We start from the raw sequence: 21,257 nt of genomic DNA on the forward strand, positions 1-21,257 counted from the left end.
TTTAGTTTTATTGATCTTTGCTATCGTTTCCTTCATTTCTTTTTCATTTATTTCTGATCTGATTTTTATGATTTCTTTCCTTCTGCTAACTTTGGGGGTTTTTTTGTTCTTCTTTCTCTAGTTGCTTTAGGTGCAAGGTTAGGTTGTGTTTTCGAGATGTTTCCTGTTTCTTAAGGTAGGATTGTATTGCTATAAACTTCCCTCGTAGAACTGCTTTTGCTGCATCCCATAGATTTTGGGTTGTTGTTTCTCCATTGTCATTTGTTTCTAGGTATTTTTTGATTTCCTCTTTGATTTCTTCAGTGATCACTTCGTTATTAAGTAGTGTATTGTTTAGCCTCCATGTGTTTGTATTTTTTACAGATCTTTTCCTGTAATTGATATCTAGTCTCATAGGGTTGTGGTTGGAAAAGATACTTGATACAATTTCAATTTTTTTAAATTTACCAAGGCTTGATTTGTGACCCAAGATATGCTCTATCCTGGAGAATGTTCCATGAGCACTTGAGAAAAATGTGTATTCTGTTGTTTTTGGATGGAATGTCCTATAAATATCAATTAAGTCCATCTTGTTCAATGTATCATTTAAAGCTTGTGTTTCCTTATTTATTTTCATTTTGGATGATCTGTCCATTGGTGAAAGTGGGGTGTTAAAGTCCCCTACTATGAATGTGTTACTGTCGATTTCCCCTTTTATGGCTGTTAGTATTTGCCTTATGTATTGAGGTGCTCCTATGTGGGGTGCATAAATATTTACAATTGTTATATCTTCTTCTTGGATCGATCCCTTGATCATTATGTAATGTCCTTCTTTGTCTCTTGTAGTAGTCTTTATTTTGAAGTCTATTTTGTCTGATATGAGAATTGCTACTCCAGCTTTCTTTTGGTTTCCATTTGCATGAAATATCTTTTTCCATCCCCTTACTTTCAGTCTGTATGTGTCTCTAGGTCTGAAGTGGGTCTCTTGTAGACAGCAAATATATGTGTCTTGTTTTTGTATCCATTCAGCCAATCTGTGTCTTTTGGTGGGAGCATTTAATCCATTTACATTTAAGGTAATTATCGATATGTATGTTCCTATTCCCATTTTCTTAATTGTTTTGGGTTCGTTATTGTAGGTCTTTTCCTTCTCTTGTGTTTCTTGCCTACAGAAGTTCCTTTAGCATTTGTTGTAATGTTGGTTTGGTGGTGCTGAACTCTCTCAGCTTTTGCTTGTCTGTAAAGGTTTTAATTTCTCCATCAAATCTGAATGAGATCCTTGCTGGGTAGAGTAATCTTGGTTGCAGGTTTTTCTCCTTCATCACTTTCAATATGTCCTGCCACTCCCTTCTGGCTTGCAGAGTTTCTGCTGAAAGATCAGCTGTTAACCTTATGGGGATTCCCTTGTGTGTTATTTGTTGTTTTTCCCTTGCTGCTTTTAATATGTTTTCTTTGTATTTAATTTTTGACAGTTTGATTACTATGTGTCTTGGCGTATTTCTTCTTGAATTTTTCCTGTATCGGACTCTCTGTGCTTCCTGGACTGGATTAACTCTTTCCTTTCCCATATTAGAGAAGTTTTCAACTATAATCTCTTCAAATATTTTCTCAGTCCCTTTCTTTTTCTCTTCTTCTTTTGGGTCCTCTATAATTCGAATATTGGTGCATTTAATGTTGTCCCAGAGGTCTCTGAGACTGTCCTCAGTTCTTTTCATTCTTTTTTCTGCTCTGCAGTAGTTATTTCCACTATTTTATCTTCCAGGTCACTTATCCGTTCTTCTGTCTCAGTTATTCTGCTATTGATCCCATCTAGAGTATTTTTCATTTCACTTATTGTGTTGTTCATCATTGTTTGCTTCAGCTTTAGTTCTTCTAGGTCCTTGTTAAATGTTTCTTGCATTTTGTCTATTCTATTTTCAAGATTTTGGATTATCTTTACTCTCGTTATTCTGAATTCTTTTTCAGGTGGACTGCCTATTTCCTCTTCATTTGTTAGGTCTGGTGGGTTTTTATTTTGCTCCTTCATCTGCTATGTGTTTTGCTGTCTTCTCATTTTGCTTCTCTTACTGTGTTTGGGGTCTCCTTTTTGCAGGCTGCAGGTTCGTAGTTCACGTTGTTTTTGGTGTCTGTCCCCAGTGGCTAAGGTTGGTTCAGTGGGTTGTGTAGGCTTCCTGGTGGAGGGGACTAGTGCCTGTGTTCTGGTGGATGAGGCTGGATCTTGTCTTTCTGGTGGGCAGGTCCACGTCAGGTGGTGTGTTTTGGGGTGTCTGTCGACTTATTATGATTTTGGGCAGCCTCTCTGCTAATGGGTGGGGTTGTGTTCCTGCCTTGGTAGTTGTTTGGCATAGGATGTCCAGCACTGTAGCTTGCTGGTCGTTGAGTGAAGCTGGGTGCTGGTGTTGAGATGGAGATCTCTGGGAGATTTTCGCTGTTTGATATTATGTACAGCTGGGAGGTCTCTTGTGGACCAGTGTCCTGAAGTTGGCTCTCCCACCTCAGAGGCACAGCAGTGAATCCTGGCTGCAGCACCAGGGGCCTTTCATCCACACGGCTGCTAGTGTGGAGGGTCCTGCAGAGGCAGGGGGTGGCAGTGGCTCACCATGAGGACAAGGACACTGGAAGCAGAAGTTCTGGGAAGTACTTCTTGGCATGAGCCCTCCCAGAGTCTCTCTCATAATGTTTTGAAATAAGCTTGACACATGGTGTCCTTGTCAGCATCTCTGTTGCTCTACGTTGCAAATTTGCATGATAGATTTACTGGGTCCATGAAGAGTTTATTAACCTTCCTTTAACAGAGTAGGTAGTTTTAAAGTTTTTTGCAGCTAGCACCTAACTTTTATCTAAAACGAAAGAGAGAGAAAAAGAGAGAGATTGGTTTACAGACATTCTGAGCTGCACAATACCATTATATATAGGTGCTCTGCATTGCCTCTCTAAATACAATTATAAAAACACCTAGTGCTACCTATTACTTATAGATTTACATATTTCACCCAATATATCTTTTCAAATTTTATTAAAAGAATACATAATACTCTGTGTCTAGTTGCCTTTCTAATATGCATTGATACACAGATGATTTTGTGGATACAAATGCAGTTGGAGGAAGTAGTGACATATGGATACAACTACGTATATCTACGTCTACATTCACATATATTCAACCCTTTTAATATTAACATCTGGGAATAAATCAGCATCATCCATTTTATTATCATGTACTTGACACTGAGGTGGTGGCTTGCGCTGCAGTCATTTCTACCACCTCTGCTAATCATTTATCTTGAGTTATGTATTTGTTTTGTTTTTTGTCACTCATTATGGTATACACATCTTGGTTCACTGTCACAATAAATGCATAATTTTTGAGGCCAAAGCATAGACTGAGGAAAGGAATCTCAAGAGATTGGTCTGGCTTTGTAGTCAGAGCATTAACTAAGGATAACACAATCTTAATTACCATACGTGAATTCTGCTGGGCAATAACTCATGGAGGATTACAGTCATTTTATAGTAATATTTTGTCCATTGTTCCATAAGTGTGGGGTGATTTACAGTTTAAATTTCTTGGGAAAACAATGAACATATTATCCCACAATGGGATAGGGGTAATTATGTATTTTTCTTATGTCTATGGTGGTAGCTTATACCCAACTAATTCCCCCAGTGAGAATAACTGCAAAATTAGAGAAAAAAATGGTGTTTGAAGGCAGCCAGTACTTAAGAAGCCAAGATACCAGAAAGAAAGGAAACAAACTGAAGTGACTCCTAAATTTAGCACTGCTTATTTCCTTCAGGACTTTAAGTGATTCAGAGGGCATAGAAACCAAGCAGAAATCAGTGACCTGGAGTTTGAGTGTCTCGTGGGACTGTGGAGACAAAAGCTGTAGGTCAGGGCTACAGAGGTATCCAGAAATGGAGAGGCCAAGTCTACAGTGAGGAGGTAATTGAAAAGAAGACATCAGAGCATCATGGATGGATTTTTCCCATGATGCATTTACCAAATCTTAACATGTGCAGGAGTAAGAGGATTTCAAGGCTATGGGACAGCGTGTGCTAAGAGGCAAAAAGCGAAAAAAAACCTTTTTTTTTTGCAATTTAATAGAAAGGGTGGGCTCTAGAAATAAGGGAAAACCAGAAATGAAATCAGCCCTCATAAATTCTGAAATCCAGCCTTAATAGTATTGAGATGATCCATCTGTACAGACCTTCCTGTGAGGAGAAAATCAAACTCTATCTGAAGGAAGATAACACATTTTCATATCTGATTTCCAAAATGAAAACCTAGATACAGGAAAATGGTAACAAAATGGCATAAACAATTATGCACTATATATATCCTTTCATTGTACATAAAATGTTTGAAGCATTACTCTAAGGCATATTCTAATAAGTCAGTGACATATATACAAATATATTTAAGGTTACCACTAAAATAATATTAATAGAAGACTATGTAACTAATAGGCTAATCCTGCTTTTCTATCTTTTTTTGGATTCGTAAGTTTTAATTCTTTAATTTCCGCCATTAGCCTATTAGTTGGGGAAATAAAAGAATTGAAAATTATGAATCCCCAAAAAAATAGTAAAGAGGAAAAATGAGAAAGAACTGCTGAAGAAAATTTTAAAGTACAAGAAGAAATTACAACCCAGATAAATAAACAATTACATTAATTGTAAATAAGCTACATACTTCAATTCAATTAAAAGACATTTGTCAGACTAGGAAAAAAGCAATCAATCAATTTTCAAATCATGTTTTTTATCAGAAATAAACCTCAAATATAAGAACACTTAAAGACTGAAACAATAGCTATGCAAATTAAAACCAAAATGGTTCAGCTATAGACTAAGAAGAAATATTACCAAAAATAAATTTTTCATAATGATAAATGATTAAATTCAGCAGCAAGATATAAAAATTCTAAATTTGTATGTACCTAATAAGATGTTTGTGAAGTACATAAAGCAAAAAATTGACAGAAGCAAAGGGATAGACAAGTCAACACTTGTAGATGAAAATTTTAACCTACAACTCTACTAATCAAATAAGTAGACAAAAAATTAGTAAGGGTAGAAAGTGTTTGAATAGCATGATTAGTCAACTTGCCTAATTGTAATGTATAAAACACTGCACTGAAAAATTACAAAAATATTATTATTGTCAAACACACTTGAAACATTTACCCAACATGGCCAAATTGGGCCATAAATCAAGTCTCAGCACTCAAAGCAGAGTATGCTTTCTTAACACAGTGGAATTAAGCTAGAAATAAATCACTAAAGGCCCTGAAATGATCCCCAAGTATTGGAAATTAAGCCATATGTCTCTAAATGATCCATGGAAAACAATAAAATCACAAAGGGAATTAGCACATTAAAAAAATAAATGATAACAAAATAATGACATGACAAAACCTGTGGAACACAGTGCCTAAAGAGAAATTAGCCTTAAATGGCTATATTAGAAAAGAAGAAATGCTAAAAATCAATTATCTGAGCATCCACTTCAAAAAGGCTAAAAGTGAACAGAAAATTAAAAACTAGTAGCGAGGTGAAAATAAATATAGGGTAGAATATAGTGAAATTGAACACAAATATACAGTCCTGAAATTCAGCAAAGCCAAAACCTCTTTATGTGCAAAGATAACGTTGATAAAAATCTTGGAAGAAAAAATAGAAAAGGTACAAGTTGCCAGTATTAGAAATGACAGGGAATTCCCAGCAGTCCAGTGGTTAGGACTCCGTGCTTTCACTGCAGGGGGCATGGAAAAAAATATTACAAAGGGGACTTCATTACAGATTCTATAGATGTTAAAAAACAATAGCTGGACATTATTAACATATTTATGGAATAAGGATTAAAATGTATATGAGATAGCCTAATAAGTTGAAAAATGCAGTCAGTGCAAACTGGCATAGATAAGAAAAAGAAAAATATGTCTATCATTTTCTCTATTGAATAAATTGAATTCACAATTACTAACTCTTAACACATAAATTGTCATGCCCAAATGAACATGACACATACTTTATCAGAGAGAAGTAAAAGAGGGAGCAGTTTCCACCTTATGTCACCAAGCCAGAATAATCTTAATGCTAAAACCCAACAAGAATATTACAAGAAAGAAAGAATTAACAGCCTGCTTCTCATAAACAAAATCCTAAGTAATTATTAGCAAATCAAAACTGTTAATATAAAAATATAATATTACACCCAGGGAATACAAGGACAGATGATAACATTTGAAAATCTATTAATGTAAATTAAAATCCTGAGGAAAGAAAAGAGAAAAAACGTATGATCATTCTCAGCAGATGCAGAAAATGTTATATCTTCATCTCTTGTTCTTGAAAAAGCTCTTTGCACACTAGAAATAGAAGAAAACTTAATTTGATAAAGGATAGTTACCAAAAAAATAATAGCAAATATCAAACCTAATGGTAAAATATTGAAAGGTTTCTCCCTGAGATTGGAAATGAGGTAGGTTGTGTACTATTGCTACTTTTATTCAATTAATTACACTGAAGGTTTTAACCAGTACAGTAAGATACAGGTAAGAAATTAAAGTATAAATATCGGAAAGAAGAAATAAAGTTGTCACTACTCAGAGACAACATGATTGAGTACATAAAAAGGGAAAAAAAAATCTAAGTTAAACTATTATCAATAATGAAGAAAGTCTGCATGATTGTTAGTTATAAAATAATCATATTTTTATTTTCTAACAATACTCAGAAAATAAATATACTACTTATAATAGTAAGAAGACTACAATTAAATAGTAACAAAATCTAATGAATGGGGCTTCCCTGGTGGTGCAGTGGTTGGGAGTCCGCCTGCCAATGCAGGGGACACGGGGACACGGGTTCGTGCCCCAGTCCAGGAAGATCCCACATGCTGTGGAGCGGCTGGGCCCGTGAGCCATGGCTGCTGAGCCTGCGCGTCCAGAGCCTGTGCTCCGCAATGGGAGAGGCCACAGCAGTGAGAGGCCCACATACCACAAAAAAAAAAAAAAAAAAAAATCTAATGAATGACATACAAAACTTCTAAATAGAAAACTATAGAACATTACTGAGAGAAATTAAGGAAAATATAAATAAATGAAGTATATACATAGTTCATGATTTGGAGATTCAAATGTAAAAGATGTCAATCCGCTTTAAATTTATCTGTAGAATCTTTGCAATATCAATCAAACTTCCAACAGCTATGTGTGTGTGTGTGTGCCCACAATTTGACAAATAATACTAAAACGTGTAAAGAAATTTAAAGGGAAAAATAATGAAGAAAATATTTTAAAAGAAAAATTGTTGATCTTACCATATTCATGATAATATATGAAGATCTATCATAAAGAGTTATTAAAAGAGAATTGTATGAGCATAAAGACAGAAAAATAGAACAGAAAATTCCGGGAACAAGCCTGTACAAAAATACTCAACTCAATGACAAAGATAGCATAGGTGAACTTACAATAAAGTTGACAGTGAATTGGATATCCATGAGTGGATGAAACTGAACCTTGGCCTCTAACTCAGAACCTCAATTTTAGTAATCTTCAGGGAGATCAGAGATGTAAATGTGAAAAAAATAATATACCTTCTAAAAATAACAGAATTCTCAAATTCTGGATTATGCAAATAATTAACGAATCAGTTGCAACAAGTGTTAAAGTTAATAAGAGCAAAAACTGATGAATTCAGCTTTAAGTTAAGAATCTGTGCTCATCAAAAGTCACTATTAAGAGTGAAAAATTAAGCCACAGAGTAGGGAAAGGTATTGTGACACTCATATCTAGCAAAGGACACGTATCCTTAATATATAATATGCATATCAATTAGAAAAACATAGACAACCAATTAAAACATGGCAAAAACTTGAACAGGTTCTTCACAAAAGAAGATATCCAAGTGGCCAGTAAGCATAATATGTCCTTAGCATCAAATCATCAAGATATTAAAATAAAATCAAACTGAAACATAACTGTACACCTCTGCAATGACTAAAATGAAAAACAAATAATAAATAACTGGCTTTTCCAAGTGTTCCTGAAGACATGCAGCAACTTGAACTCTTATACATTGCTGGTCAGAGTGTAAACTGGCACATCCACATTAGAAAACATACTTGGAAGCAGATGCTAAAATTGAAAGGAGCCATATTCTATAATCTTTCATTCTATTCCTAAGTATGTAATGTAACGGAATTCACGTATTTGTACACCAACAAAAATACACAAAATATTTATAGCAGCACTTTTCAGAATAGCATGAAACTGAAACAACCCAAATATCCACCAGTAAGAGAATAAATAAATAAATAAATGGTGGTATATGTATACAATGAAATTCTTTCCCAAACAGTGGAAAAGAATGAACGACAGCTGCCTACAACCACATTAATGAATTTACAAATACTATATTGAGCTAAAGAAGTCAGATACAAAAGTGTGTACTTTATATTATTTCAGTTTTTATAAAGTTCTGAAGAAGGCACACTAATATAGTGTTAAGAAACAGAGTAGAGGTTACCTTGAAGGGCATAATGACTGAGAAGGGGTACATGGGAAGCTTTGGGGATGCTGGTTACATCTTGACCTGAGTGATAGTTACATGGGTATGTTCATTTTATAAAAATACACTGGAATAAAACCATAAGGTGTATACACTTTATTGTTTTCATGGCTTACTTCTACCACAAAAGTTGATCTCACACAAGAAAATGTAAGGAGTTGCCCAAAAAATTAAAAATATGAAAATTATATTTCTAAAAATAAATTCACTAATAAAAATTCCATGTTAATGGAATCATCAAACCTTTCTTTTGAGGTTATTAATTTATTAGGATATTGTATTGTTTGGGAAGTGATCCATCTTAAAAATATATTTTAAGGTTATGTTTTACGAGTGCTATGCTGAAGAGAGCCTGTGGGGAATAATCAGTTTTGTTTGTTTCTGTGTTTGTTTTTTTTTTCCCCACTTGTTGATAAAACTGCCCTGGATTAATATTTCAGCTTTATCACTTCTTGGCTTTGAGTAAATATGGGCAAGGTGACTAGAGTCCACATGATTTCTAGGTGCACTGGATGTTCTTTACTCCCTACTCTGATATGTAACATATAAATTTCAGTCTTACATAGCCTGAAATCATATTCCCATTTAAGAAAATAACGTCTTCACAGTAACCCAACAAACCTCAAAGAAATAGTACATAACAGATCACACAATACATGCTGGGTAGTTTACAATATTAGTTTTCTTCCCTAATAAAGTGTGTCTGTGTTTGTGTGTGCGTGTATGTGTATGCATGTATTAGGGGGCACAAATGTTATTCTAAGCTGGTGTTGAATGAGCATTTAAACTCAATATTACATAAATCTATATTCCTCTGAAAGTGTGAGTCTCCTTTATTAAGATTCTAACATATAAGGGATTTAAACTGAATTGCATTGTAAGAGTAATACCAAGAAATTCAGTTCCAATAATTTTGAATCAATCCTATTTGAAATAATTAGGGAAAAAAAACACTGAAGATATAGTAATAGAAGCATAATGCAATTTTTGTTGGCAGAGTAGAAGTAGAGATTTTTCAAAGACTTAGATTACCAAAGGGAGCATAAGGAATAATAAACTTATTACGGCATTTTGTTTCCTCGCCTCTTACAGTATGGAGAAAGATGAGATGTATAAAAAGGATTTAAACATGCACTTACGGCTGCGAAAGGAGGGAGTCAGTATTTTCCAGTCACAAATTCAGCAACAGTAGTACACAGTAGAAAAGAGAGATGTACATAAAACAAAACAAAAATGAACACGTAAAAACCATGTATGCATACACACATACACACAAAACAAAAAATGTAGACAACTAAAGGAAACAAATTGGTAAGCATACATAAAGAAAAGAATTAAAAGTATCTTAGTAAGCACAGTAGTGTATACAGAAGTTGAACTGTAATGTTGTACACATGAAACTTACATGATGTTCTAAGCCAATATTACCTTAATTAAAAAAAATACTTGGAAATCATAAGCCATGAATTACTGGTTTATGTAAATTTAACTCAGAACTCTAGAAGCAGACTTATTGTCAAAGAAAAGGTCTTGGGAAAAAGTTTCGCAAATAATGCATATTTATCAATTTTAAGTTAAAATGTTTAGCATATTAAAATAAAACTAGTAAGTGCTTAAATTTTTTTAAAAAAGAACTAAAAGTAGGTAATATTGGACTTCCCTGGTGGTGCAGTGGTTAAGAATCCTCCTGCCAATGCAGGGGACACGGGTTCGAGCCCTGGTCCAGGAGGATCCCACATGCCGCGGAGCAACTAAGCCTGTGTGCCACAACTACTGAGCCTGCGCTCTAGAGCCCACGAGCCACAACACTGAGCCCGCATGCCACAACTACTGAAGGCTGTGTGCTTAGAGCCCGTGCCCGCAGCAAGAGAAGCCACTGCAATGAAAAGCCCGTGCACTGCAACGAAGAGAAGTCGCTGCTCACCACAACTAGAGAAAGCCCACACACAGTAACGAAGACCCAGCGCAGCCAAAAAATAAATAAATAAATTTATTTTACAGTAGGTAATATTATATAACATATTAATAAAAAAATGGGAAATGTAATAGCTCCATTCCCATTAGTACTAATTTTTCATTTATAAACTGCCATTAATGTTGCCTTTATTTAGAACATGACTGTTTTAAAGCCTTATATTTAATAAATAGTATCTAAGAGGTTCATAACATCAGTCCTAACTTCAATGGCTCTAAAATTTTTTCCCATAGAATTTAACAACCATAAATGTGCCTACCTTATTCTTTAGGACTTCAACTTTTGTGAGCTGGAAAAAGGATACTGAGGGTTCACTGTAGAGAGTAGGAAAAGGTGGAGTGAGGTCTTGCCAAGGATTCCACTACGTCCAGGTTCACTTAAGATGAATGTAATAAATAAGAGAGAGACCTACACATTTTCTCCCTATTTAGAGAGCATTTGAAAATGCTGGAGCCAGACAGCATGCATTTTTGTAGTCAGTAGGGAAAACAGACAGGGGTCAGTGAGGACTTAAACTGAAGTCGCCATTTAAGAGTCATTTTCTCCAGAGTTTAAGGCATTTTCAAATATGTCTAAGTCCACAACTTGCACAGTGAGAGAAAGCATTTCTCTACCTTTCTTGAGAGAGCTACTACTTGGTTAATACAAAAACTATGCCTTACAAGCTTTGTTCATTTGATACCAGAGACACCCTCTGATTAAAGTTCTCATTTAATTCTAAACTAATCTAAATATGACTGAGATTTTAAGGAGTAAAATAGAATGACTTCTCTTTACAGCCTGGCTTGCTGGAATCTTCACAATCATATAATGAAAAATTATTAAAATTATGGTGGTCAACTGCTCCCTTGATGTTGAAATTTCTTGGTATGTATTTGAGGGAGACAACAGATTGTGTTTTAACTGGTGCATCAATACAGTTGCCATGTTAGTGAAAGGGTAACACATAAAAATAATACTGTAAAGAGAAAAACCTATCAAAAATATTCCAGAATATTTTTGTAGAGAATATTGAGTTCCCTGTGCTGTACAGTAGGTCCTTATTAGTTATCTATTTTATATAGTAGTGTGTATATGTCAATCCCAATCTCCCAATTTATCCCTTTCCCCCCAGTAACCATAAGATTCGTTTCTACATCTGTGAGTCTATTTCTGTTTTGTAAACAAGTTCATTTGTACCATTTTTTATTAGATTCCACATATAAGTGATATATATTTGTCCAATAAAAATTTTTAAAAAGTCCCAACAGATTTTCTACGCTGGTGTCCACTGGTTAATTATATTCCACCTTGTTTCTATGCTAATAATCTATGAATTAATAAACCATAACTAATGATTTAGAAATTATCACACCATTTATGGGCAAAATGTACATCAAAAAGTTTTATCTTTAGTCACCAGAGAGCCTAAATTCACGACTGAAATTATTTTCCAAGACCTTTGAAATTCCCATCAGTTTCATTTTAAATTTCCTAAGTTGCTATCTTTTCTATCAATCATATATTCAGTTAGAATCTTCCTGTTTTATAAACTTTCAGCATTCCTCTCATCCCTATTCAATTATAAATTCACTATTTTGCATTCCCCCCGTTGACTGTAATTTACTGCTCATGCCTTCCACCCTTCCACTCGTAGAAGGCTCAAGAATTATTTATTGAACCCACCAGTATATCTAAATTTGTCAAATCAATTTTCTCTCTTATAGCCTGAAAAGGAGAGGCTGTTTATTTCAATCGATGCCTGCAAAAACAGCAGCTCATGGAAACTAGTTAGAAGCAAATTCCCAAGTAACGCAGACTTGGCAGTATTCCATTACCTTTGATTATAACAGGGCAAAATTAATGGGCAATTCATGAGGCTATGTGACAGAGAGGTGACAGGAAGTCACTACTATTCAAATGGTAGAAGTCAAGGAGTTGTTTATAGTAGGTGCCATTTCAGCCTTTTTTCCATCATTATGTGAAAACAGTCAACTTTTGTGGCCAATTGAAATGGGCTTTTCCTTCCAGACCACTTTGTCACATCTCCTGTGTTTAGAAAATTAATCTTTAACGAATGCTAATCAAGTTTCTAATTATAATATCTTTATATTTAATGTTTGTGTATCAGATGAAAGGCAAACATTTTGGGGCCAGTCACAAAGGACATGAATAATTTCCTTAGAAGCTTATCTAATTAATTTTATTGCTCTATAATATCTTTAAATTTTGAACTCCCATCACTTCATTAATTTAGATAAAAGTGAATCTTCAGCATTTAAATATGACACTTGTGTCAAGAATTATAAGTTGAAATAATTTCAGTTGTGCATGTTCATCTAATACAGAGAATGATAACACATTTTGGGGATATTTTGGGGATATATGGTACCAGTTTATTGTTTGATTATATTTTATTGTTTTTCTCCTTGATTTAGCAGTTTCAAGAAATAAAGTAAATGTCTGAGACATTCATTTGCTTAAGAAAACAAAATTAAACCATAACTTCTCTTGTCAGTAAGCTTTATCCTAGCTTTTAAAATTGTAAATCTCATCAAAAAATATTTCAGTGACTCGCCAGTGATCATATGATATAGCCCCTATGCTCGTGATCTTCTAACAATATTAAGTGATAGCTCCCAAACCTACATTACTTCTAACAACAGAAAAAGATTAGATGGTATTATTCTAGGGATCTGGGCCCCTGGATAGTTAACCACCACCCTGTCCCAGATCTTACAATAAGAGAAAGCATATATTACTTTAATGTTGAAAGTTATCCCAGAAAGAAGCTCACGGAGATTCTCTAGCCTCTATGCTTGAGTTTTACCACCTGCTGGCCATCTAGATCTAAGAGATAATTGCAGTTTATTAAAACTGTGAGATTAAGAAAAGAGAAGAGAGAAGTTAAGAACATGTGCCTTGGCATAATTATCCTTTTGCCAAAATAGTGAGAGTAAAATCTGTATATGCATGTTTGCCTGTGGCGTGTGTGTGTGTGTGCGCGCGCAAGACATGAGAAAGAGGGAAGACAAAGAATATCATATGTCGTAAACTTGGCCCAATCAACCATTTTCAGTGACTCTAACTCGGTAAGCTCAGCATTCTCTTCACTTCCCCAGGCACAAAATCATGTTTAAAGAGTACAACAGCTTTTTCTTGTACCTGCAGTTTTCGAAGACAATGCATCTATTATTCACTGTTCAAGTCTATGTTGATCATTGTCTATGAATTGAATGCTTAACGAGACTAAAACATAATAGAAGGCTCCTCTAATCACTTATATACACAAGAGTTGGTCTAAGATGTGGCACTGCAAGAAGTGAATGTTATGTAACTAACTAATCAATAGTCCTTAGAGTTGAAATACAGAGAATCACAAAATAAAATCAATCAACTGAAGAGACCTTGGGCAAAATCGAAGTCTGAGGAAAAATATGGAATTTAAATCGTTCAGTTTCTCAGAGAGGCTTGCAGATTATTAGTGCAATTCTGAGAATATCAGTCGTGGTACAACCCATTAGATTTATCCAGCTTGATTTTTTATATTTGTACTCAAACTTCAAAGAGTGGTCAAACTTGAAATAAAAATTTATAACAAGCCTATAAGCATTCTTGGGGAAATGGCAGTGATTAGTGACCTTACCAGTAAACAAACAACAAGCAAATATACTTTGTTTTAAACTTCATCAGTATAATACTGCGAAAATGACTCATGTTTGGACGGCCAAAACTACATTTTGGAGTCTTGGAGTTCATTTTTGAGTCATATTGGTAAAGGCATGTAGCCCTGTGAATATTAGTCTCCACATCAGTAATCCACAACATGGGGATCACATTACCTATTACATAGCTCTTCAGTAAGGACTGAATGAGATGATTCTGTGAAATATCTTGCACTGTACATAGTGCACACTGAATATGCACGGAGCTGATGTTTCCAGTTATAAAAGGTAAAGTCTAAGATACACTTGACTATGTGCCCAATATGATCTGGGCGCTTCTAATTCTTCTTATATAATGTGTATAATAGTTCTGCAAATAAGGTGTCAAGGTCTTGAGTTTCAGTGTCCTCAGGAATAAAATGAGCTTAAATAACATGTTCAGAGTCATGTTGGTAGTGGGAGGCAAAGATGGGGCTCCAAACATTTGTTTCCTGCAAACACCGGATTCCCTTTTACTCTTCAGCAGCTGCTATTCAGCTCATGGTCAGACTAGAAAAGAGATGTAAGTCTTTAAGGACATAATCAGACCTTATTTCAAATACCTTACAACTCATTTATCTACCTGATTCAAGTAGATAAAGGGTAAAATGTAAGTTTCTTGTCCTCAGAGTCATGTGTTACACTTTTTTAAATTTTCCCTTCCATTGAAACTAGGGAGCTGCATGCCTCCTCTCTGAATGGGAATGAATTAATTCATTAGACATAAGACAGTAAAAGAAAAAGGACATATTAGGTAAAAGAAAAAGGACATTTAAAGCCACTGGTGTGATTTTTGGGAATTGAGATTTTGTTCCATTACTGAGGTGGTTGGAATTCCAAAGGATAATACTCATCCATCCATAGTTAATCAAATTAGAATATTGGAGAATAGCCATGGTAGTTAAATTCCAATCTTGTAGCATTGCCAGTGGGGTTAACCAACTATAAAACTGTAACATGGCTATGATTATTTGGCATGAGTATTTGAAGGTTTCAGAGGTCTGAATTTAACCAGCTGTCAAAAAGAAGAGTCCGATATATCAAATACAAGTCTGTTTCTTCATACACAAAAGCCAAAGATTTTTCCCCTCCTAGCTTGCTTATAAATATTCAGTGCCACAGAAACACAAATAAATAATTGGCCATTTTCAATGCATTCTGTATAATTTACAAGCGATCAAAAGATTATTGCATGGTACAGTCAGAGTCGAGTGGTACTGCATTTATTAGAAATGAAAAATCATCACGTGGGCCAAGTCAGCAGTGTATTAATGGGCCAGATTTCTGTGCATGCATATTTGTGTGTGTATGCGTGTGTGTGCACGTGTGTGTGTGTGTGTATAATTTTTTAAATTTAAGGACTTAAGGCTTAAGGATTAAAGTCTGTGCTACTGGAATTGACCTGGAAAGATTAAAAGATTATTATCTGTTTACACTGATGAAAATCTTTATGAAAATGACATATTAAAATAACTTGGGCTTATCTTAACCCAAAAAGATCCCAAGGTCAATTTTGAATAAAAAATAAAATTCATAAAAGATATGATTCCCTTTCTTTAAGATTATCCCTTTTATCAGTATTAAAGATACCTTCTCAACAACTGATTTGGTTCTAGCCTTTTTTCAGGTTTTGATGTTCATCTTTAATATATAGTCAGTCGAACAAGTAATAGTGCAGAAATGGGCTGTCTACCCAAGATAAAGAAAGAGATAAATCTTTGTTGCAATACAGCATTCTTTTCTTTTGTACAATGGGCTTTATCAATAAAATAAAGCTTTCTTCATCAAGGAAACCTTTTAATTTATTCAGAGATGGTCTTTATCAAGCTAAGCTCCAGCAAATGGTGTTTGGAATAATAATTTATACTTTTTTTTAAGCAGCCAAGCACTTGCTATTTTTCCTTGCTGAATGGTCAGATTCCATAATCACCATGTTGAAAACACCCTAATTAAGGGAAGTTGAAACAGACACACAAGCTTTCAAGAAGAAAGTTGAATTGCACATTAAAATGCAATATCCTCAATGCTGATGTTATTTTTTCCTTCCCATAGGGAACCACAGTCAGATATCCCGAGTACCTGTTGCTATTAAAGTGCTGGATGTCAATGACAACGCCCCTGAATTCGCATCCGAATATGAGGCATTTTTATGTGAAAATGGAAAACCCGGCCAAGTAAATATCTCCATGTTGTTAATGCTGAATATGTTTGTATACAACTGTCTCATATTTGATTAACCTGCATTATAGGGTGCACTTGCATCATTCACAATCTGCAAAGTCATAGGCAAGAAACATCCAAACGGGAACAGAGAGGGAGTATTCTTCTTTCAGAGATGTTCATTCTCTTCCTACTTATGACCAAATTGGCTCCTCAAACGGAATGACCTGCTGTGCCATGAACCCCGAGCCAAAAAACTATCTTAAAATATCTCAGGGTATGGATGATCACAGGGGAGGTCTTAGAGTGATGGGGCCAAAATTTTAACCTTCAAATGACGGGAAGTGAGGGAAGAGCCCATGGGAAGGCATGTTTGTTTCATATCAATTGTAGAAATAACACATAACATTGGAACCCTAGGAAGACCAATTGCAGGAAGTGAAGTTTTAAATCTGTAAAGGTGTAGCTGCATTTAGATAGACATAATGTGAACGACATGTTTTAGACATGCAAGTAAAGCATCTGATAATTGTGTATTGATGTGTATTGATGGAACTCTTTTTCTTTTAAACTGTCTTATGTAGCTTAGATAGGACAATGCAGACACAGAGAGAGAGACGGGGAGAGAGGAAGGAAGGAAGGAAGGGGGAGGGAGGAAGGAGGGAGAGAGTTAAGAAAGAAGAACGAAAACAAAACCTGCTATACTCAATGTCAAAATGGAAATAGTCTATGTAAAGTTCTAAAAAACACAAATGTAATAGACTTATTTTAACAAGGTGCCAAAGTACTGTATGTTAAAGAAATTTATCGTTTTTCAACTTCCTAATTTATTTCTGGATGGTGACATTTTAATTTAAATAAACAGCAGCTGACAGCATGACACTGGAGTTGTTAATCCAACTATTCTTGTGCCTCACGTGGGTGTTAGGAATTCAACTTACTATTTGCCGAGCAGTTTACCTGACAAGAGTCAGATTTCTTCCACCTAAGAAAGGAATAGAACTGTAGCTCTATACTTTTATTTAACTCTTACAAAAGATCAAGTTGCTACTCTCCTATAAAACAGTGGGCATTTTCCCCGAGACTACTCTCCTGTATCTGAAGGATTGGCATTGTTTCCATCTACCAAAAAAAAGATACACATATATGTGCACACATACAAAGTAAAAGCTAAAATTCTAATAATAAAATTGAGTAATTTTAAACACTTAGACATCATAAGTGTCGTTATAATCAAAACATTCACCTTCAGCAGTCATATGCCAAAGGTGGACCTCTTTTTAAAAATAATATTCTAACATTAGTTTCAATGTTTCTTAATTTCATCATGTCGAATTGCCCTCTATCGGTCTTATCTTTTGAGTGTTTTTATTTGTGATCCTTTGAGGATGGAGTGTATATATACTTGGCAGCAAATATCATTTAGCTAAGTTGGTGAATGCAGTTGGTGGAGAGAGTCTGATCAAAATATATGCAGGTCAGTTTCAAGGATATGGTTGTGTGGGCCAGATTGTTGCTGGGGTAATGTAGCCAATCACAGAGTTATAAGCCAGACATTTTTCATCATAGAGAAACTGTCAAATGCTTGAGAATTTAAGTAAAACTCCACTGTTCATGCAAAACTCATCACACAAGTTCAGAGAGTCAATGGCATCGATATTTCAAAAATTACACATTGGCTTCGCTTGTGATATTGACATGCATGCCTTTGGACCTCCTGGAATCTGGAGGCTTACCCTGTGGATTTTGACTGTTTCCAAGGTTTTAATGATTCCTCAGCAGTTTTTATCCTCCGAAAAAAATGCACTGTTTCATCCCCTTTCCTATGCAAGATCAAAATAAAAAAAAAAAGTTGATTCTTTGTTTTATGATTTTTGCAAATCAACATGAATGACTCATTCTGTGAAAAAATGTTTATGTTGTGTGTGTCCACTGCACTATCTTATCCTCAAATGAATCTATTTAGGCATGTTTATTAGAGTTCATATTTACATGAAGATAATCAGATCTTTGTCTGTTCAGCATAATTTTTGGACATATGGCTGACTGGTTGATACACACGCAGTTGTTCAAATAGCTCCTGAATTCCTTGAATCCTTTGTGCTAGTCAGAACTCATGTTTGATTCATTATATCATTCCTAAGTCACTTTTAATAGCTCAAGTATCTCATTTTTATATTTAACATTCTCCCAAATTCATTTTTGTTATCCACACTAAATAGTGTTCACTTATATAAGTTCAACATAGATACACTTTCAATCATGTCTCATAATACCATACAAATGGCTGACTCACTTTGAAATTAGAATATTCATTATCACATTCATGCAAAACAAATGTCAAAGACTGAATTAGCACTAAATTCATAGTCATCTCAGTATTTTTCAACAATTAATGTCTGCTTTATAACAGCCTCAGAGAAAGGAGTGCAGGTGGCTTTGAAATGTCTAGTTTGCCTGGAAGATATGGATTTAAGGCTAAACTCGAGGGGGTCAGCTTCCTGGGAGATGATGCAGCTGAAAATCATTAGCAATAAGCAAGCACAAGCCATTAGAAAAACTCAATCCGTAAAAAATCTTCTGGATTGAGTGAGGCTTTGTAAAGAGTTCTTTAAAACATCTCACAAAATGAAAACCAGTATCAACATGAACGCAGAGAATTCTACTGCACTTGACTCTTTTCCGCTGGACTCATTTAAACAAAGAGTCCAAAAAAAAAAAGAATGAAAAGAAAAAGAAAGAAGGGAGGCCACCTTCCTCTAAGATAGATCTCTAGGTCATGGTACATCTGTGTTAAATTGGCATAGGTGTACTTTGAAAGTAGAACTGGAAGTCCTGTCTCTTCCTCCCACCTTCCCACAATTCTGAAGTAAAAGATGACATTTTCTTGAATTGGTTCCCTTAAGAGAGTAACAACCACCCATGACAAAGAGAGTTCACAGTCAATATTATAAAAAATCAACGGGAATCCCTTTTGATTAGAATCCTTTTAAATAATCCCTCCACTTCAAAATTAGATGTTGATGTGGTATTTTCTGATGGCTAGTTACTCTTATTTAAAACAATTTTCCCCCAATAATTACAGGTAATTTATCTTAAGTTAAAAGTTATAAGGTGACGTATACCTTTAGTCTCCAATTCAATAATGCCATGATAGAGTCATCTACAAATTACCTGGCCCTCAGTTTAACAGGATGAATAAAAAGATTCTCTCCACTTGCTCCTCTTTAATGGCCAAAGCAGAAATGAGCGTATGGGTTGAGGATTTCAAAATTAGAAGGCAAGATATCTGAAAGTTCATGTGTCTAATAGGATGATAGGTTTTGACCGGACAGTAGATATTTGTCGAACACAAACTGTATGCCAAGACTTGGCTGGGTACTGGGGATTTAGTGGCAGACAAACTTCGGTCTTTTTCCCTCATAGAGTTTTCCCTCTGGTAGGCACTTGAGAAAATTAGATGTGGTAGAATTGCAAGAAAATACCTCAAATCCTCTGGGCAGAAAGGAGGTTGAAGAGATGAGAGGAAATGGAACTATCTTAATGAAAAGACCGCTTAGTATAGGACACATTCCACCAGAGATAGGAAACATCTATCAAGTGCTGAAAAGGAGTCAGCTGGGGATAAACCAGGTTCTGTCTGAAGAGAATGGTACTCTGGTGGGATGGGTGGAGGACCAGGTAACAGCTCCTTCAGGAGAAACCAGTATCTTCCTTCACTATGATAACACCATACTCAAAACCAAACATGAAAGAGAAATAGAGAACATCAGTGATCAGTGTTGGACAGAGGGCCTTCCATAACTCTGTTCTACATCTTGTCTCCTCAGTAGGGTCTTTCTAAGATTTCAGGTGCTTACCTCTTGCTTACCATACATACAGAATTAGGGTAATGTGCTCCAGATGGTTCACTGACACAGGGACGGAACTGAAAATATTGTGTTTCCAGGGGTGACTCAAGGTCTCTTGTTTAGTCTCAGAGAATATTTATTGTTTGAGAATTAGTTAGCAACCGACCTCTTCAGCTATTTTTCCTTCAGGAAGGAGCTTCCCCTGTTACTATAAATAAATCTAGTGGAGTATAATTTGAGCTTCATCACCATCTATAGAAGTCGAGATGTTCTATTTAGCATCAAGTTATTTACGTCTGGGTTAAAAACATACTTTGGTTTATCGCTTTTAATCCCTTCTATCTCTGACCAATACTGCAGCAATATAAAGTTTGCTTATCATGGGAATATCACAGGTCAAAAAAGTTAATAGCCCATACTTATAGATATGTATCTAGCCAATGCTTGTCATGTAGTAATGGATATCCACAAAATTTTAGAATCATGATTCTGATTTAGCAGTGACAAATATTTCAATAATTAGTTTCTCACATATTACCATGGAAACACTTGTTTTATTCACAGACACAGAGTGCACAAATGAAAAATCATTCATTTATTTATTGAACAGTATTTATTGTGTATCTACAAGATGCTAAGTATTGTAATATGACCTGGGGAGACAATGTGAAAAGAACAAAAAAAGTGTTCTCTCCAATGGAACTGAATGAGGAAGAGGGATAATAAAAAAACATAGAATGAGTCAATAATATAAATTTTGAAAACTGAGTTGAAGAAAACTACACAGTATAGACAGAAGAGAACAAAGAAAAAGCAGAGATCTACTTTACGTAGTGTTGTAAAGAAAGTTACTTTTTAAAGGGATATCATTTAGGCTGAAACTGAACAAAAATGAGAAAGGGTAGTCATACAAGAAGTGGAAACAAGAGCCTTCTAGCCAACAGAATAAGCTTGTGCAAAGACCCTGAAGGGAGAAAAACCTTGGTTTGTTTGAAAAATTGAAGACATCTGTGGCTGAGTATAATAAGAGTA

At 35.1% G+C, this 21,257-nt stretch overlaps 1 protein-coding gene across 5 annotated transcripts in view; it reads left to right on the forward strand.

Annotated features, from left to right (window-relative positions):
- The window catches only part of CDH8 (cadherin 8), a 380,574-nt gene that overhangs the window by 287,787 nt on the left and 71,530 nt on the right, over positions 1-21,257 (forward strand). For 4 of the 5 annotated variants that reach the window (XM_029203542.1, XM_029203559.1, XM_029203577.1 and 1 more), the window contains one exon: positions 16,267-16,388. In XM_029203542.1, the coding sequence (XP_029059375.1) occupies positions 16,267-16,388 (122 nt within the window). The remainder of the gene's footprint in view (positions 1-16,266; positions 16,389-21,257) is intronic. The other variant, XM_029203552.1, reaches the window with a different exon arrangement.

Source organism: Monodon monoceros, unplaced genomic scaffold (assembly GCF_005190385.1).
Source record: "Monodon monoceros isolate NGI ecotype Baffin Bay Population unplaced genomic scaffold, NGI_Narwhal_1 Super_Scaffold_10, whole genome shotgun sequence".
In the NCBI taxonomy this organism is placed as follows: Eukaryota; Metazoa; Chordata; class Mammalia; order Artiodactyla; family Monodontidae; genus Monodon; species Monodon monoceros.